This window comes from Cicer arietinum, chromosome 3 (genome assembly GCF_000331145.2).
Source record: "Cicer arietinum cultivar CDC Frontier isolate Library 1 chromosome 3, Cicar.CDCFrontier_v2.0, whole genome shotgun sequence".
NCBI lineage: Eukaryota > Viridiplantae > Streptophyta > Magnoliopsida > Fabales > Fabaceae > Cicer > Cicer arietinum.
The window spans coordinates 74,254,714-74,270,370 of NC_021162.2; the positions used below are offsets into that span (position 1 = coordinate 74,254,714).

General features: G+C 31.7%; 2 protein-coding genes across 2 annotated transcripts; one reads left to right on the forward strand and one right to left on the reverse strand.

Annotated features, from left to right (window-relative positions):
- Nucleotides 1–5: 5 nt before the first annotated feature.
- LOC101502952 (uncharacterized) lies at nucleotides 6–3,857 on the reverse strand. Its single transcript, XM_004494463.4, has 6 exons — nucleotides 3,667–3,857; nucleotides 2,056–2,551; nucleotides 1,888–1,968; nucleotides 1,187–1,288; nucleotides 614–688; nucleotides 6–524 (listed from the first exon to the last, which is right to left on the reverse strand). Exons 1-6 carry the CDS (start codon nucleotides 3,837–3,839, stop codon nucleotides 405–407), a joined length of 1,047 nt encoding a protein of 348 aa, XP_004494520.2. The 5' UTR covers nucleotides 3,840–3,857; the 3' UTR covers nucleotides 6–404.
- Nucleotides 3,858–5,232: 1,375 nt separating this feature from the next.
- LOC101503278 (inactive glucose-6-phosphate 1-dehydrogenase 4, chloroplastic) lies at nucleotides 5,233–11,666 on the forward strand. The gene is made up of 12 exons (XM_004494464.4): nucleotides 5,233–5,509; nucleotides 5,596–5,788; nucleotides 6,132–6,316; nucleotides 6,639–6,733; nucleotides 7,096–7,210; nucleotides 7,346–7,551; nucleotides 7,678–7,786; nucleotides 7,903–7,940; nucleotides 8,082–8,202; nucleotides 10,109–10,311; nucleotides 10,718–10,918; nucleotides 11,013–11,666. The coding sequence occupies exons 1-12, from the start codon at nucleotides 5,426–5,428 to the stop codon at nucleotides 11,248–11,250; spliced, it is 1,788 nt and encodes a 595-aa protein (XP_004494521.1). The 5' UTR covers nucleotides 5,233–5,425; the 3' UTR covers nucleotides 11,251–11,666.
- Nucleotides 11,667–15,657: the final 3,991 nt, after the last annotated feature.

A 15,657-nucleotide genomic window follows, 5' to 3' on the forward strand; every position in this document is an offset into this window, starting at 1 on the left:
TCGTGTAGGATTTGAATCAGAATCACTTTTCTCCTTAATAATGAAGTTTGAGTAACTTCATTTCTGACACAAGCAGGTACAATGCATTATACAGTTTCATGTTTTAACCAAGAATAAAATATTAAATTTCTTGATACCTTGAAACCTATTTATTTAAGAATAAGCTGACTTATGCTCAAATACAAAAGCACTAAATCCAACATTACAAGGGAAAAGGAAAATTTTGCGAAGCCATTCCTACAAAACCTGACTATCTAGTGAATGGCTGACTACTTCCATCAACTAAGAATTTCCAGATGAAAATGGAGTTTTCTCAGTAATAAAATCCATTCTCATTTCATCAAAAACTCATTCAGACATAAAGATACCAATTACCGGACACAGCCAGGAGGGGTACATCCTTTTTAAGCACTAACTGCAACCTTTTCCTGTTCCTTCTTAGCAGATTTTGAAGGCTTTTCAGTCAATTCGATCTGAGGTTTCTCAACTCCTTGTATGTCAGTTATCCTTAACTTGGTTAACTCCTGAAAATGTTAACCATGCATCAAGAAGAATTAATATCAATAATTTGTTATAAAACAACACCTGATTAAATAATTGCTTTTCAACGTACCTGACGATGACCTTTGGTTCTTCGGTAATTCTTCCTTCTCTTTTTCTTAAAAATAATTACCTTTGCATCTAGTGCCTGATAGAAAGGAAAAATGAGTACATGTGCAAATGCATAGATAAAAAGAAAGACAATCCTCCCCTTCAAATCAATCTTTATGCTCTCCAAGTTGAAAATTGAAATGAACTTGTATTCTCTTTTTACAGAATAAGATTAAATTCATTACAACAAAGAAGTTGTTTGCAAAGAGGAGGATAATAGATCATCCTTCACAAATTACTCCCTCTAATCTTATAAATAAAAAGAAACAAAAAAAACAAGACCAACGAGATTCATGTAATATTTTAATTTTAAAAGATTATCCCAAACATTAAATCTGACATTAAAAGTTTTCACACTACTCCAATATGCTTGCAAACATAGAGTGGAAAGAGAAGCAAATGCAAACTAGAGTAGATGCAGCCTAAAACTGAAAAGGAATCATCACTCTATTCAAAACAATCCCATTCCTACTCCTAAAATGAGTAAGTTGATTGTGCATATCAATTTATTTGTAACTGGAAATTCTGCACTTACATGCTCCTCAACAACAGCATGAACAGCTGCATCCGGCACTATGGGTCTGCCAACAATTGTTTGACTAGCAGATCCAAGCAACAAAACTTTATTCAGAATCAACTGCAATGAGCCAAAAAAATGCAATGGAATATTCATTAATCCATAACAAAGAAAAATAACTACTACACAAAACAAGCCACCGTTTAGAATTTAATAAGATTTACATGGATCACGTAACCCCAAAATATTCCATTGTAAATCATGTCTAATTGCAAACATTATAAATCTAAAAGCCCTTACTAATAGTTTGGTACTTAGATTTTTGTCTAATTTTACCTCTAACTATTGAATTACCCTCCATTTAACCTACTTACTTAATGATGCTCTTAGAGGCCTTCTCGAAACATCTCCAAATAGCCTAAAACCATATTCTACCATCTTTGGTACCATACGTGCCACTTGATTTTCTCTCTTATGCATTCATTCCCTATTTGTTTATGTATTCATAAAAGTCAAAATCATCCTAACATTCACATCTATACAACACGGAGCTTATTAGCACTCAGTATCATTCAAGTGTACAATATCCCAGGTCCTATAAATTCCAATGAAAATTTTACTTTTACCATGTTATTATAACTATCTCTAACAAACCGTGATTGATACTTTTCTGTTGCAAATAACAGCCAAAATACTTGGCAAACAAAAGGATCACTCACCTTATCATTCACTTCACAAAATTTCAATCTTTCAGTGAAAATACTGTCCCCGTTGCTCACTTTAAACTGATGTGAACCAATCTAAACCAAATGAAGAAAAACCTGTTACCAAAATGAAAACAAAAAATGGACCATTGATATACATATCAGACAGTTTGCAAACCCAACCTGAACAACGGCGAACGCAGGCTCATAGGGCTTAAAAACCTTCTCGTCCTTTTGTAGGGGCCCCACCACTTGGTATCCAATAGCTGCTGCTTCTGCTTCCTTCTCCTCTGCCGTGTACACCTTTTTCCTACTTGACACAGAAACACAATCTTCATCATCATCTTCTTCTTCATAATCTCCATCATCATCATCATCATCATCATAATCATCATCCTCATCGCCGTCTTCTTCATCATGTGTAACATCATTTTTGACGTGATCATCTTGTTTGGAAGATGAGAAATAGCGTGGGTGGAACCATTGTCTAAAAGCAGAGATGCATTTGGAATTGGTGAAATTGGGAAGGGGCGACGAAATATTATCGTTGGGAAAAGCCGCCACGGAGAGTGAGCGGATAGATGATGGGTCTGTGAAGAGACATAACGTTGGCTGTGATTTGCGCGTTAACGCTTGCAGGCACCTCCGAATAGGGGTGTGCATGGTCAATAAACCAAACCTAATTGTAAACAAAGAGTATTTCAGCTTAGTTTTTGAGAATATTGGCAAAAATCGGTTATTTTTAAACCAGTTTAAAAACAGTTTAGAACCAGAAAATTTGTGTTTTAATTTAATACATTTAAAAGTTCGGCACACAGCAACCAAAACAAAACCGAACAAAATGCAAATCAATACCAAAATGAAATAGATTACTCTATTCCCCAAAGCAAGTAATCATGATTTTGGAACTACAAATATAACATGGATACGACGAATCATGATTTTGGAAATAAGTAAGGACTATATTTAAACAACTTGGCAAGCAAGTAATTTGACTAGCATTAAACAGTTCACTCTCTATGAACTGTTTAAGTGACAATTAACTATGTCTTTTTGGTTTGTGTCGCTGGAAGTAGAATCCACAAAACTGAACCAATAATTTAAGTTAAGAAAAGGGGGAGAATAAATAAGCAAAGAACTATTCAAGCCATTTGGGAAATGCATTAAGATAGAATGAAAAAGTCATTCAAGTACAACTATTTCCAATTTATGACGTTCAGCTACACTATTAGTTACTAATAAGCTATTAAAAAGTTTACATTTACAATTTGGAAAACTACCTGTTTCAACGAGAAAATCATTTTCAAAATAAAAGAAAAAATTGTGCAAGCAATAGCCCTCGTAAATATGAAACTACTATGTGTCAGTGTCAATGAACATTAAACAACGATAACATATAATAACAGCAAAATATATTATACTAAGCAATATTAACGAACAATCGCACCTTCTTAGGACCTTGGATAAATGCAGGAACTAACTTGATATATGGAATGCAAAACTAGTGAAAGATTTAATCCCAAAAAGATTGAAGGGATTACTTTTATATATTTTAACTTTAATTCAATTTACAAACCTAAAGAGTATTTTTACTTCTGTAAAGAATAATTTTCACTCAAGTTATGTTGTCAATCGCGCCTTTCTGATTTAGCGTGCAAACGCGGAATCGCAGTGCGGAGTTGAGCTCTGCTCTGCTGAGACGCAATTCACTGGTGCGCTGGAATCGCATTCTCGCGCGCGCAACAGGAAGAGGGTAAGGAAAATCCGAAAAACTTAAAATGAAAAATGAAAAACCTGAACGATCTTTGACAATGTTGGTGGCGGCCGACGAGCAACTCCGGCTGGGTTTTCCGGGCGGTTGAGTTGAGTGGGACTTCAACTTGTGTTGTGGTGCAAGGGCAAAGTGGCAGCGGCTGGACGGCTGCGTTTTGTTGTTTCGATGGAGCTGCTGAATTGATGGGCCTCATTAAAATAACTGGGTTGGGCTTCGGATAAGAATCCAATCCGTTAGTTTTTTTTATCTCGAATATAAATAATTGTTATTGTTGACCAAAAAACAAAATAAAAATAAATTATTGTTATTATAATAAAATAATATATGAAATATTAAATATATAATAATAATAATAATGATAATATGGAAATAAATATAATATTTATATTGAATACTTTAGATGTTTTAATGTAAAAAAGTACTATTAAAATCTATCAAGTAAATAAGTTTCCCATATTAATTATTGGCATCAATATATTTTTGTTTAATCATAATCATGTTGTTAATAAAAAAATATAAGAACAACAAATGAAAATTGAGTTTAGTGTAAAAACTGGATTATCATAACATTATAGTTTCTCGTGTTGCTCACTTTTATTATAACTTAAGATTTTAAGATTATGTCAGAAGTCAAAATAATTAGCTTCACTAGTTTGGATGGAATCTATTAAGTTTTAATAAAAAATAAATATTACATTGATAACTCAATAATATTTGATTTGTACTAATTATTATTTTACTCATAATCAATTATCACATTAATCGATTTTTTCTTTTTATTCTATAATGTCTATTTTATTCTTTTGTCCGCCTATCTATCATTTTAAATCACCTTCACATCATTTGTCTATTTATTCATCAATATATCTCGTAGATAATTATACCATCTTCACAACCACACTTCTTTGCAACTATAAAATTAGAATTAAAAAATAATGTATGTTTGAATGAAAAATATTGCTATTGTGATAAAATTGGAGAATTATAATTGACTCCTTTTAATGAACTCCTTTTTTTAATTATAAAACAATGTATATTTTTCAACTTATTTGTAGGATGTGTTTGTAGTTTGAACTACAATCATTTTGTTGAATTCAATCAATTACTGAACTGCCTTTTGTTTGTAATTTATTGCATTATGTTTTTATATTTTATTTACTTAAGCAATATTGTCATCTTATATTATGTTACATTTAGTTAAATTGAAGTTCATTTAATGTTTTATACATGTGTTTCAAATAACTCAACTATTTTTTACATTCATGCAACTATAAAAACAACACCATATTTGTAAATAGTGAATCACATTAGTAATTTTTTTACTACTTTCAATTATACAAATTGTTAACTAAAATATACTTTAACTTCTGTAATATAATCCATTAACAAAATAATCCACCATAATGCATTTAGGGGACTAAAATAATTAAATGGATAATGCATATTAGATCAAATATAACTTGTTTATAAAATCTGCAACGAAGATTAATGACTGTTAAACAATTCTGAATTCCTAATAAAAAGATATACTAATTGTGACTGTTAAACCTGGATTATAGTATAAATTTGGGCCAATACCTGAAATTCGAGGAGGTGATCCAAGTGGCGCAGTTTAGCTTCAAAGAGAGTGTATCCACTACATCCAGAACCACGAAACTCCAAATACAACCGTCTACGTTGACATGATGACGATGTCAGAAGCAAAAAGCTCAGTCAAGACTTCCATTCATAGTTCAGACTTCAAAGAGTAATCACAACACACTGATCATAGTAGTAGTAATGTCATTCTCTTTCTCTTCAACCTCTCTATCATTCTCACTCTCAAGACCAACACATCTATGCTCAAATCTTCACACAATCACGGTACGGTGATATATTTTTTTCCCTTTCGAAATTTTTGCTCTCAATTCTGAATTGGAAACTGAGATTTCCATTGTTAATTGTTGCAGAGTGCATCAAATAGCTTTAATTCAGTATCAAGTGGTGGTCGTCTTGTACTGAATGTTGGAGGTTCTACCTTCTGTCGAAGATTTCGTGGTTTCAAGCTGTGGATACTTGACAGACTTAATAATGATATAGGAACAGGTTTATCAAATGAAAAAGGATCAATTTCTGATTCATCTCGTGTACCTCATGCTGGCGGTGTGTTAACTTTTAATTGTTTTAAAATTTCTAAGCGTTTCTTATTTTGAAATTTGGTATTGATTATAATTTATAAGAGGTTTTAGTCAAATACAAAATTAGATTAAGAGATTAATTTCGATGTACTTTCTTTTTTTATGTTACTAATTTCTATGTACTGCCTGTAGAACTTTTTTACTCATGGATTTAACCAAATCATATTTATGATGATGCCAGTTTGTTATATTTCTAAGATATCTATATGCTGAGATGTGATAAGATGCATGGGTAAAAAAAATTATTTGATGTGAGAAAAAAAAGGAGTAGTCTATTTAGAATTTACCTTTGATCACTTTTCCCACAGATAGTGAGGTAACTTCTTCAGTGGAGTCTCCATCTTTGCTGCAAACAAGTTCCTTGGCCTTTCCCATGGATGTAAGTAAAGAACCTTCACTGTGTATTGCTGTCATAGGAGCCACTGGTGAGTTGGCAAGGGGGAAGATTTTTCCAGCTTTATTTGCACTCTACTATAGTGGCTTTTTTCCTGAGGTACAATACAACAACTTTTCTTGATTTTTATTTCCTTCACTTAAGAGTTCTTCTGCATGCAACTCAAAAACTCACTTCAAATATCCTAAAATCACATTGAACAGAAGTGAATCATCCACGCCTACTACACAAACTCATTTGTGGTTTTTTTTTCCACCCTCAAATTCCATTTTCATGAATACATAAAATATTGGATTCTTAGATGATATGTGTGATTCCAATTTTATTTTATTTTTTGTTATTGGAACATCTTAGTTATGCAAAATGACATTCCTAGTGAATGTTTACCCTTTTCAATTTTTAATATATTGCATGTCTGCAGAATGTTGCCATTTTTGGGTATTCAAGGAAGAATATAACTGACGAAGACCTACGGTCCATTATAGCTTCAACATTAACATGTCGAGTTGATCACCAGTATGATTTTCTTTTCAATTCCCAAATTAGTACCTTCTATATATTGTTTCCATTCGTAGACAAAATCTTTAGTGGTTTGCTCTGAATCTTACATATAAAATTTACTCCCAATTTATAGCAGATAAAATCTTAAAGCAAATTTACTTTTACATGTAAACATTTTTATGTGTGTAAATACCAAATTCCAAATTTTTAATTAAATTGGTTCATTTCACTTGAAAGTTGAAACTTAAAGCTACACAGCTTTCTGGCTTGAGAGAGAATTAATTAAGTCCATTTTCATTTTTCCCTGTACTTGGTCAATACTGTATGATATTTCTAGCTTTTACGTTAATGTGAAATATAAAATTTTCCAATTTCAGGCAGGATTGTGGGGATAAAATAGACGCTTTCCTTGGTAGAACATATTACATCAACGGAGGTTACGACAACAAACACGGGTTGTCCTTACTAAATGCCAGAATGGAGCAGATTGAGGTAGCTTTAAAAAAATATCACTAGTATGTATGAAAGTAGCGCTTTTCTTCTCAAATGAGTTCCGGCAGTGTAAACTCTTTATAAGCTGTTGGCCCTTTCATATTCGATTCTACTACAGCTTATTATCTACCTCAGGGAAGATCCAAAACCAACAGGATTTTCTACCTTTCTGTGCCACAAGAAGCACTTTTGGATGTTGCTTCATGTCTTGCTAGCAGTGCTCAGACACAAAAGGGATGGAATCGCATAATAATTGAGAAGCCATTTGGCTTTGATGCTCTCTCTTCCCAAAGTCTGACGCATTATCTTCTTACGAAGTTTGAGGAAAAGCAAGTATATAGGTATTTATTCCTTCCTCTCCCATTCACATCCTTAAGCTCATGTAGACAAAGACACAGATGGATGAACCACTTGAACACACAGAAATACTGTTCATCAACTGATGATGCTCATCAATCTGTTGTCAGGATTGATCATCTTCTAGGAAGGAATCTCATTGAAAACCTCACAGTTTTAAGGTTTGCAAATCTAGTTTTTGAGCCGCTGTGGAATCGTAATTACATACATAATGTGCAGGTCAGCCTCCCCTTGTATAATCCAACCGGCATCCCTGAACTTCTAAACTAATAAAATCCAAATGTCTATTTTGAAATCTAACGTTTATAATCACACTGTTAATGAAATTACTGTAGGTCATTTTATCGGAGGACTTGGCTGTGCATCCAGGAAGGTGATCATGGTGGTTGTATTTTCATTTGAGTAAATATAATGCAATGTGTCATTCTTTATGGAATATGCATAGAGAAAATTATTGTCCACATGTATTTGTCGGTGATATGATTTCGGCTTTTTTCCTTTGTTACCCATGCAGGTATTTCGGTGGTTATGGGATTATCCGTGATATTGTTCACAGCCATGTGCTCCAAACAATTGCATTGCTTGCCATGGAACCGCCAATCAGCCTTGATGGAGAAGATATTCGGAATGAAAAGGTACTCACATACAGATTATAAACTCTATAACATACTTAGTGACATTTCTCAAACAACTTGCTGAGTTGAATAAGCAATGAAGTTTATATAAAGCATCATTGCCATGATGATTGATGTCATGTATTGAAGCCGTTTGGATATTATGTGAAATGGATTAATGGAGTTCTAATAAATGGAATCAAAGCAAACAATTAAAAGTAGTACTTGTTTTTTGTATTAAGTAAAATGAATGCAAGACAAACAGTACACAATATTAAGAAACGAGAGAGGAAGCTAAGGGTTTGATTGCATTTATCTTTTTAAAAGTTAAATTTGATCCTTAATCCTTCAAGCTCTTAACCTTTAAAGGATGGTTGAATTCCTAATTTTAAGTCGATAACAGATTCCATTAGTATATTAATATTTTTTTAGTAATTTAGGATGATCTAATTCCTTTGATTAATCTTAATTGAAAAAGGCTTGAAGAGTAAGATGGGATTTAGGGAAGACCAGACATAGCAATCATTTATTCCTAGATCTATGCTAATAATGGTGATTATATTATGCATTATCATATCATCCAATCATTTCATGAACAACTACTTCACAAAAATGCATTAAGAATAACACTGATAATTTGATTAGAGAAGAAGCTTGAATTTACTTCAAATATGAGTTATGTTTATTCAGAATTTAGATTCATCTTGACTCCAGCTAGAGAATTTTAGCTAAAACATGATTAAAGAAAAAAGAAGGAAAATAGGTGAACTCCATGATTAAATTGTAAAGGAAATGAAGATATGACTGTCTTTCTACAGTAAGGACTTCCTCCTTCCCATTTAAGCTACACTGTACTCTCCCTGTAGTCTGTTCATTTGCTGATTCATTCAGTCGTTTTACTTTATAACTTTTTAGATTCATCCTTATGTCCTTTTACACTGTCAGACAATAATAACTATCTCACTGTAGGTGGTGAAATTCCAGCACTCGGGTGTTGGTGGCTCTGTGGAGCACCTTGAAGCATGCAGGTGTTGCATGCAGGTGTCAATCCTCAGAGCAAGTTCTAATAGTAATTGTAATCAACAAAATAGAGAACAGAGCAGACAAAACAGAGTCACAAAAAGAACGAAACAAATGAGAAAGAACATAACGATGCTGAACCAACCCCTTTGTGAGTTTATAATAATAAAAAATTAGGGCTTAAGTGGATGCAGAATGACCTAGATACCCTTAATGAAGAATTAAAAAAATAAAATGAAAAAAACTTGTGTTTTTGAAAAAGTTCTAGAACTGGTCCATAGCGGGTCAGGATGGGATAACGAGTCACGATGATAGCAGGACTCATGGACGGGAGTGCCACTACTGTTGAACGCGTTTTTCCAGTCGATGGCGTTGCGGCCAGCTCCTCTATCACACCGGGATAGCGGGATTGTGCAGGATCACGTCGGGGTTGACAACATAGGAACTACCCACCACTTATTAACTATTTGTCAGGCTTTATCTCATCCAACGTGAGACTCTGAACACACACCCTTCACGTCCAGGACCGGACATAGTGTGCTTTTTAGTGACTAACCAACTTAGGTGCCTTTTTCCCAATGTGCAATAGGTGCTGGTGCTCGAGTGCTAAAACCATAGTGTGCTTTTTAGTGAATTATGGGTTCTACTAATTCATTTCCTTCATGTATTCACTACTAAATAAAGAAACAATGTAAGAAAAATTACCAAATTGACATGTAAAAAATGAAAAATTATAAGAATTTACTCTAAAATGTACTTAACCATACTTAAACAACAAACACACAAATATATAATTGTTGTTAAGGACAACATAAGATATTAAGGTGGTTTGTTACAAATGACAGATTGAAAGATGCATGATTTCCGTTTTATCACCAAGTAGCGCTAGTAATTAGCTTTTTTTCAGGCCAAGCTTTTAAGATCAATTCGCAAATTGGAGCCTAAGGATGTCATTCTTGGCCAATATAAAGCAAGTAACAGAGACAAAATTGACAAGTGCTTAGATGGCCCTACACCTACATATTTTGCAGCTGCGCTATACATTGACAATGCACGATGGGACGGTGTACCATTTTTGGTTAAAACAGGCCTGGGACTCGTCAAACACCAGTAAAAAAACATTATTGTTTTGTCAATTTTAGTTAGATATGTACTAGATTAGATATTTATTTTCGATTCCATGGCATGACTATCACTGTTCCAGTAATTTCCTCTTATTGCTGTGAGTTTAGGTCTTCTAGCCGGGGAGTGTATCAAGCTTGTAATTGCAACGATTATGATGTTTCCCACTCTGATAAATTTTTCAAATAAAAGGGAAAAGGATTGTTTCCTTCCTTCCCTGCCCCCAGGTCTTACATAAAAGAAATATTTGAAATCTAAGAGTTTCTTATGGATATGCTTGCATGCAACAATCCGTTTAAGGACATGACTTATAGGCGACCTATGTAGACATAGTTTGAAAATTAGTGGTTCAAGTGTCATTCTCACTAAGGTTCAAAATTTTGTATTAATGCAGAATGGAGATACGGATTCAATTTCGAAATGTTCCAGGAAATGTTTACAATGAATGCATCGGGCACAATATTGACCGTGCCACAAACGAGCTCATTCTTCGTGATGTTCCCGATGAAGCTATTCTGGTGAGAGTTAACAACAAGGTTCCAGGATTAGGCTTACAACTGGACTTTTCAGAATTAAACTTACTTTACAAGGACAAGTAAGCACTTCCATGTTGAGTTAATATTTATTTGCATCAAACTTTGACCAAATGCTACAAATCATGTATACGTGCTTCTTCATTAATGTTTTAGGTACAACATGGAGGTGCCGGATTCATACGAGCATCTTCTGCTTGATGTCATTGATGGGGATAACCATCTGTTTATGAGAAGCGATGAGCTTGCGGCGGCGTGGAACATTTTAACTCCAATTCTAAATGAGATAGACAAGGACCATATATCAGTGGAGCTTTATGAGTTGGGGGGTCGTGGTCCAGTTGGGGCATACTACCTCTGGGCGAAACATGGTGTCCGTTGGGTAGAGGAATAGCACTTCCCTCCTTGGCTGAGACTTTGAAATAAGCAGTATTTTGGAATGTATTTAAACATGTAACTAGCACTATAATTTTTGGCTGACTGTTGGTAGGAGAATGGAAGAAAATAAACTAAATAGAAAGAGAAAAAGGCTTATAAGGACTTGGCTATTCTAGTGTCTTGGGAAACTTGAACATCCCATACTATGGGACGTGGGACTTAAGCACTTCATAATATTCTAGTTCATGTTGGAATTTTTCGGGTCAATTCAAGGTAGTCCTTTCCCAGACACCAACCAACAACTAAGTCATTTGAGTATTCTATTGATAGGCCACTTTATAGGCCTAATTTTGCAGTTATAGAAGCACGTAGTTGCACGCAGTCAAACATTGATGATCATTATAAATGCATAAATGTGTGGTTATGTTAGAATTCCTTTCCAAACCTCCTAATATTATTTTCCCAACGAAGGCCAAATAAATTGTCTTTGACATTTCAACTTAAAACCTTAAATTAATAGAGATATATTGGTTATCTCCTTTTCACAAGGAACAATGAGTTAAACTTTTAAGGTTCTTAAAATTTTTTGAATCTCAATTTAAAATCTTAAGGTAATTGGTATGTAGATCATTTTTTTTATATTCAACATTCTCTTTATTTTTAGTTGATGTGAAATTAAACATTCACACTTAAATTTTAACATTTTCAAAGAAGAAAAGTTTGAACGAATATTTTTAAAAAAGCTGTTAAGGTATTTTACTGTATTAAATTTTGTATTAATAGGAAGTTAGAGAAGATACAACGATTGAAACTCCTAACTACAATTAGTTAGATGACCACCTATCCTCAAAGTTAAAATGTTTATGTTAAAGCAAAGCTTTATTTCCTCTCTATGATAACAAGATGGCTTCCTCAAATTTTGGTGGATCTTTCCTTCCATATCAAGCATGCTCTAATTTTATATATACCTCTTTATACACTCATCTAATTGGAGATTTTCTTCTTCTTCTTCTTGTGTATGTGGTGAGTAGGTCAATTGCTGGTCCTGTAGGATAATGAAGTCTATGAATATCTCTCTAATTATGTTTTTTTCTCTCTCTGAAATATCTCTCTAATGATGTTAACTTAGCACCAAAAAATGAACAAAAATAAAACTCAACATATTTTGCAACAATGTCAGTGGCGTAGTTCTAACTCAAAGTAGTTTTCCATCACTTATAATTCTACAATTTCGTGGTAAAAGAGAAGATGGCACGTGGATAACTTCAGCTCTTATAGATACCACTGTACTCCTTTAAATTTTAAATATAAATAAAAGTAACGTAATAAAAATTATACGTATTCCTTTTATTCTTATTTATAAACAAAAATAAATCTACTTAATTTTTTAGTTTAAAATTTAAATTTTTGTTTATAATTAAGTCGAGTAATATGAATATAGGAAACACAGCTATATCAGTATCATGGGTTGTCGTTGCATCCATGACGAGCTAGCAACACAAATCTGACATAATTCTATTGCCCTGATCAAAGTATTGTGTCGCTTCTTCCTCACATTAAGTATCGTGATGACGGTGAATATTATAATTCCCAACTACTCCTCCCACAATATAACTCATTTTAACATAAACAAAAAAAATGTCTTATCTGTTGTTTTTACAATACTAATAATGTTCTGCCAAAAAAATAATATTAATAATAATGTTTTTCCTTAAAAAGTGATTACATTTATTGAGGTCAAATATAAACAAATATATCAACGAATTAACCCATATTTAATGTTATTATTTCAAAAATATCATTATTAATTTTTTAATATTGTGATGAAATGACTATTAATTAAGAGTAAGTTAGTAAATGTATTTTAGTTTTTTACAAAAAAATTAAAAGAAAAGTTAAATGTAGTTACCAATTATTATTTTTTTTTACTAAAAATAGTATTTTAAATTAATAAAACTTATATCGACCGAGAATAATATAATTCAAAGTAACTAAAACAAAAAAAGATGAATCTGCAAACAAACTAACATAATTCAAGTTAATAGCATAAAATAGGCTAAATTACATATGTGGTCCCTTAACTTAATTTCAGGTAACGTTTTAGTCCTTTATCTTTTTTTTCTTCTTCCGAATTAGTCCTTTATTCCTAACAATATCAAATAAAGTATGAAAATATGAGTTTATTTGAAAATTTGCGTTACGAATTTGATGGAATTTATATTATATTGAAGAATATAATTAATTTTATGAGTTTTGATTGAATTCTTTTTTGAATTTTTGTATAAAAAAGGATAACATTGTTGAAATTTTAAAACATAAAATATCAAATTGTCACTTAAAATTAAAATAAAGGACCAAGTCGAAAAAAAAAAGATAAAGGACTAAAGTGTTACCTGAAATTAAGTTAAGGGACCACAGATGTAATTTAGCCGCATAAATTAATAAAATATCTACAAATAGAATAAAACGTGCATATACAATAAGATTGAAGTGTCTAAAATATTTATATTTTTAAAGTTGTAAAGTTCAAGACGCTAAAGTCATTGATTAAATTTTTATTAGATCGAACATAATCTATCAATTTAAATTAAACCAACACTTGAACAAAGACAAAAAATAAAAAATATCGTACTACAACGACGAAATAAAAAAAATTAAATATATATAAAATTTATTCATTTAAATAATAAAAAAGAAAGAAAACAAATTAAAAAAATGATTTTAAACTAAAAATTTGAATTAAGAAAAGAAAAAAGAAAAAACAATAGAGAAAAGAGAGAATACAACTAAATTTCCGTTTTAATTTAAAATGCATAAAAGTACATATTTTTTACTTATAATTGAATTCAGATGAAATATTACTTGCTAATTATTACTCTATCTTTAAAAGGGATTTATTTGCTACAAAAATGTAGGATAGTTTTGCAAAGTAATGCGTAATTTCGTTTTTCAATATAAAACTAATTATATTTATTAATTTGTACGTCACTTGCTAAAGCGGCATATATTTATTTAGTGAAGTCATATAAGACCAACCCTATTTAAATCATTTTAATTCTTTTTAATTAACTGTAGTCATAGGCTTTTGGTCGCGTAGACTTGAAATTGGTCTACTAATGCAACCCTATTCTTTAATAAATTAATTAAAAAAAACTACTATTTGCTCCTTTTTTTACTTTCTAAAATCCAAGTTGGGAACATAAACAATGAAATAAAAATCTCATTTGGCATGCATGTTATATATGAAATTCAGAAAAATATTTCAATACGATGATGATGATTTTGTGTTGATACACTAATGATTCATTAAGGATTAAATTTCCGTTGATTATTAGTTTTGTGGGGTCCATGTATGCTATGGTGACCTACATAAAGTATTTTGTTGAGTGGAACCATCTACCAGCAAGATGCTTCAATAAACGGTCATATATATAACATTATAAAGGTGGACATATTACGCAATGGGATGAAGGAAGATGCTTCTTAATTAATGCTTAATTTTCTCAAACAAATTAACATCTACATCAAACTACCATTTTACCCTCTCTTTCAATACTTATTTTTCAGCCTCACTGGAATATTTGTCAATGCAATATTATCTATATAGTAATAATCAAAATAAATCAAACGCGGATAAATTTCAGCCTCATAGAATTCAACAAGCAATCTCGTTCTTCATTTGTTGACAATAATTATTAACGTAAAATAAATTAAACAATAATTATAATGTATAAATTATATTTGTACAAATTATAACTTTAAATTACAATTAACTCGTTAAAAAAATAAAATTAATATATTTAGTTGTATTCAAACGTATCATAATTTATTTTTGTATTTTTAAAATTAATTTTAACTCTTTAAAAAGTAAAACGAAACTCACGTTGAGTTTGATCATATGACTATGGAAAAAGAAAAAGAAAAAGAGATGAAGGACTCTTATTTACTTGTTTGTTGTCCAACTTGAAAGTTAGTAGAGTGTGTCTTTATGCTAATTATATAATTATATAATTAAATTTAATTATCTGACCGTCTTATTTGATAGACATTGAGATGTATAAATATAAAAATTCAGCCAGCAGCTCCATGTATAATCTTCTCGATATTATTCTTGTTTTCCTCTGCACGGCAAATATATATAAATATAAATATAAATATATATAGTCATAGGGTAGCTAGTGTGTTAATACATTAATTGAGCAGCATGGAAGGAGAAAGAAGGAAGAGAAAAATATTAGAAGATGAAGAAGAAAATGATGAGCAGAAAATGGAAAAGTTCTTTGCCTTGATAAAGAGCACAAGAGATATCCTCTCTAACTCTAAGGAGAAAACAGATAAGAAGCTAGATGATGATAAAAAGGAAAAGGGTATTTGGAATCCAACTTTTCAACTTGAAGATTTCATTGGTTGTGGAGAATTAATG

What these genes read in the sequence shown, in the direction of transcription:
- LOC101502952 (XM_004494463.4), bottom strand. Translation starts at nt 3,839, where the DNA reads ATGAGGCCCATCAATTCAGCAGCTCCATCGAAACAACAAAACGCAGCC. An exon ending in TTTGTGAAGTGAATGATAAG is followed by an intron (nt 1,289 to 1,887) that starts GTGAGTGATCCT and finishes GGCTCATTGCAG; the next exon opens with TTGATTCTGAATAAAGTTTT. An exon ending in GAACCAAAGGTCATCGTCAG is followed by an intron (nt 525 to 613) that starts GTACGTTGAAAA and finishes TAACATTTTCAG; the next exon opens with GAGTTAACCAAGTTAAGGAT.
- LOC101503278 (XM_004494464.4), top strand. Translation starts at nt 5,426, where the DNA reads ATGTCATTCTCTTTCTCTTCAACCTCTCTATCATTCTCACTCTCAAGA. An exon ending in TTGGCTGTGCATCCAGGAAG is followed by an intron (nt 7,941 to 8,081) that starts GTGATCATGGTG and finishes TTACCCATGCAG; the next exon opens with GTATTTCGGTGGTTATGGGA. An exon ending in AACTTACTTTACAAGGACAA is followed by an intron (nt 10,919 to 11,012) that starts GTAAGCACTTCC and finishes TTAATGTTTTAG; the next exon opens with GTACAACATGGAGGTGCCGG.